The sequence below is a fragment of the Buceros rhinoceros genome, unplaced genomic scaffold, assembly GCF_000710305.1.
Source record: "Buceros rhinoceros silvestris isolate BGI_N320 unplaced genomic scaffold, ASM71030v1 scaffold26408, whole genome shotgun sequence".
NCBI classification, from domain to species: domain Eukaryota; kingdom Metazoa; phylum Chordata; class Aves; order Bucerotiformes; family Bucerotidae; genus Buceros; species Buceros rhinoceros.
In genome coordinates this window covers 6,429-7,502 of record NW_010428992.1, presented here as the reverse complement: position 1 = coordinate 7,502, position 1,074 = coordinate 6,429, and the positions used below count along the sequence as shown (strand labels likewise).

At 57.0% G+C, this 1,074-nt stretch overlaps 1 protein-coding gene across 1 annotated transcript in view; it reads left to right on the top strand.

Annotated features, from left to right (window-relative positions):
* TAF12 (TAF12 RNA polymerase II, TATA box binding protein (TBP)-associated factor, 20kDa) overlaps positions 1–1,074 on the top strand; it is a 6,348-nt gene that overhangs the window by 1,303 nt on the left and 3,971 nt on the right. Inside the window, exon 2 of the mRNA XM_010142498.1 lies at positions 331–582. Coding sequence (XP_010140800.1) covers positions 331–582 — 252 coding nt within the window. The remainder of the gene's footprint in view (positions 1–330; positions 583–1,074) is intronic.

Genomic DNA, 1,074 nt, shown 5'->3' with positions numbered 1-1,074 from the left:
GCGCAGTCGTTTCCCCAAGGCTTCCTGAGGCCCCAGCGCAGGGTGTTCCCAAATGCCCTGACCGGGGGGCGCGGGGTCAACACGCACATGGGGTTCAGCCTGAGGAGCGGGCAGGGGGGTTGGTGCCATGGGCTGCCGCTGCGCTTCTCGTGGTGAGCTTCGTATTCCACATACGGGGAAGTTTTCTTGTCTTCTGACCATTGCTTCTCCCTTCTTGCAGCCTCTGTCATCCTCCAGCCCTGTCAAGATGCTGCAGTGCCTCCGGCTAAAGCCACCCTCGCCCCATCGAACTCCCCCCCTGCTAACGGTGCCTTTCATTTCCCTCCCCAGTTGATTGGTTTGGGTCCCCACAACCCCAAGAAGAAGCAGGACCTTGATAAGCTTTACGATCTAAAGGCTAAAGCCCAACAGATTATGAACCAGTTTGGCCCTTCGACCTTGATCAACCTCTCCAACTTCGCCTCGATAAAGCCAGAACCCGCCAGCACTCCCCCGCAGAGCTCCATGGCCAACAGCACCACCGTGGCCAAGATGCCCGGGACGCCCAGCACAGGGGGACGGCTTAGCCCGGAGAGCAACCAGGTAATTTCATCCCGGGTTTAGGACAACGTGGGGGATGCTCAGACCTGCGTAATTCCTTAAATTACCAGCTAAAACTTAACATCTGTTAAGGCTCGGTTACGAAGCAAGCAAACCTCTTCATGACTCCTTCCCTCCCACACGCGTTCAGGCTGGGTAGGGTGGGGGGGCTTTAGGTGTGGAGGTTTTTCCAGTCTCAGGAAAATGTATGTTTGGGCTAAAATTCTTCTAGAATGTGGTTCAAATGGGAGAAGTCAAAGTGCAGGTTTGTAGCCTCCATCTTACTGGGGTGAGGTGAGAGGCAGCATCGCTGCTGGGAGCTGGGCCTTGAGTGTGGTGGTGTGGAGTGTGTGATGGGTCTAAAATATGCTGCTGCTGCCCGGCGGGTGCTGCAGGAGCACACCCGGAGCTCACCTGGAGCTCTGCAGGCTTTGCTGTGACCTCTCTGGGCAGTGTCTCCTGGCACAGGCACAGCAGTTCCACCCCTGGTGGGAG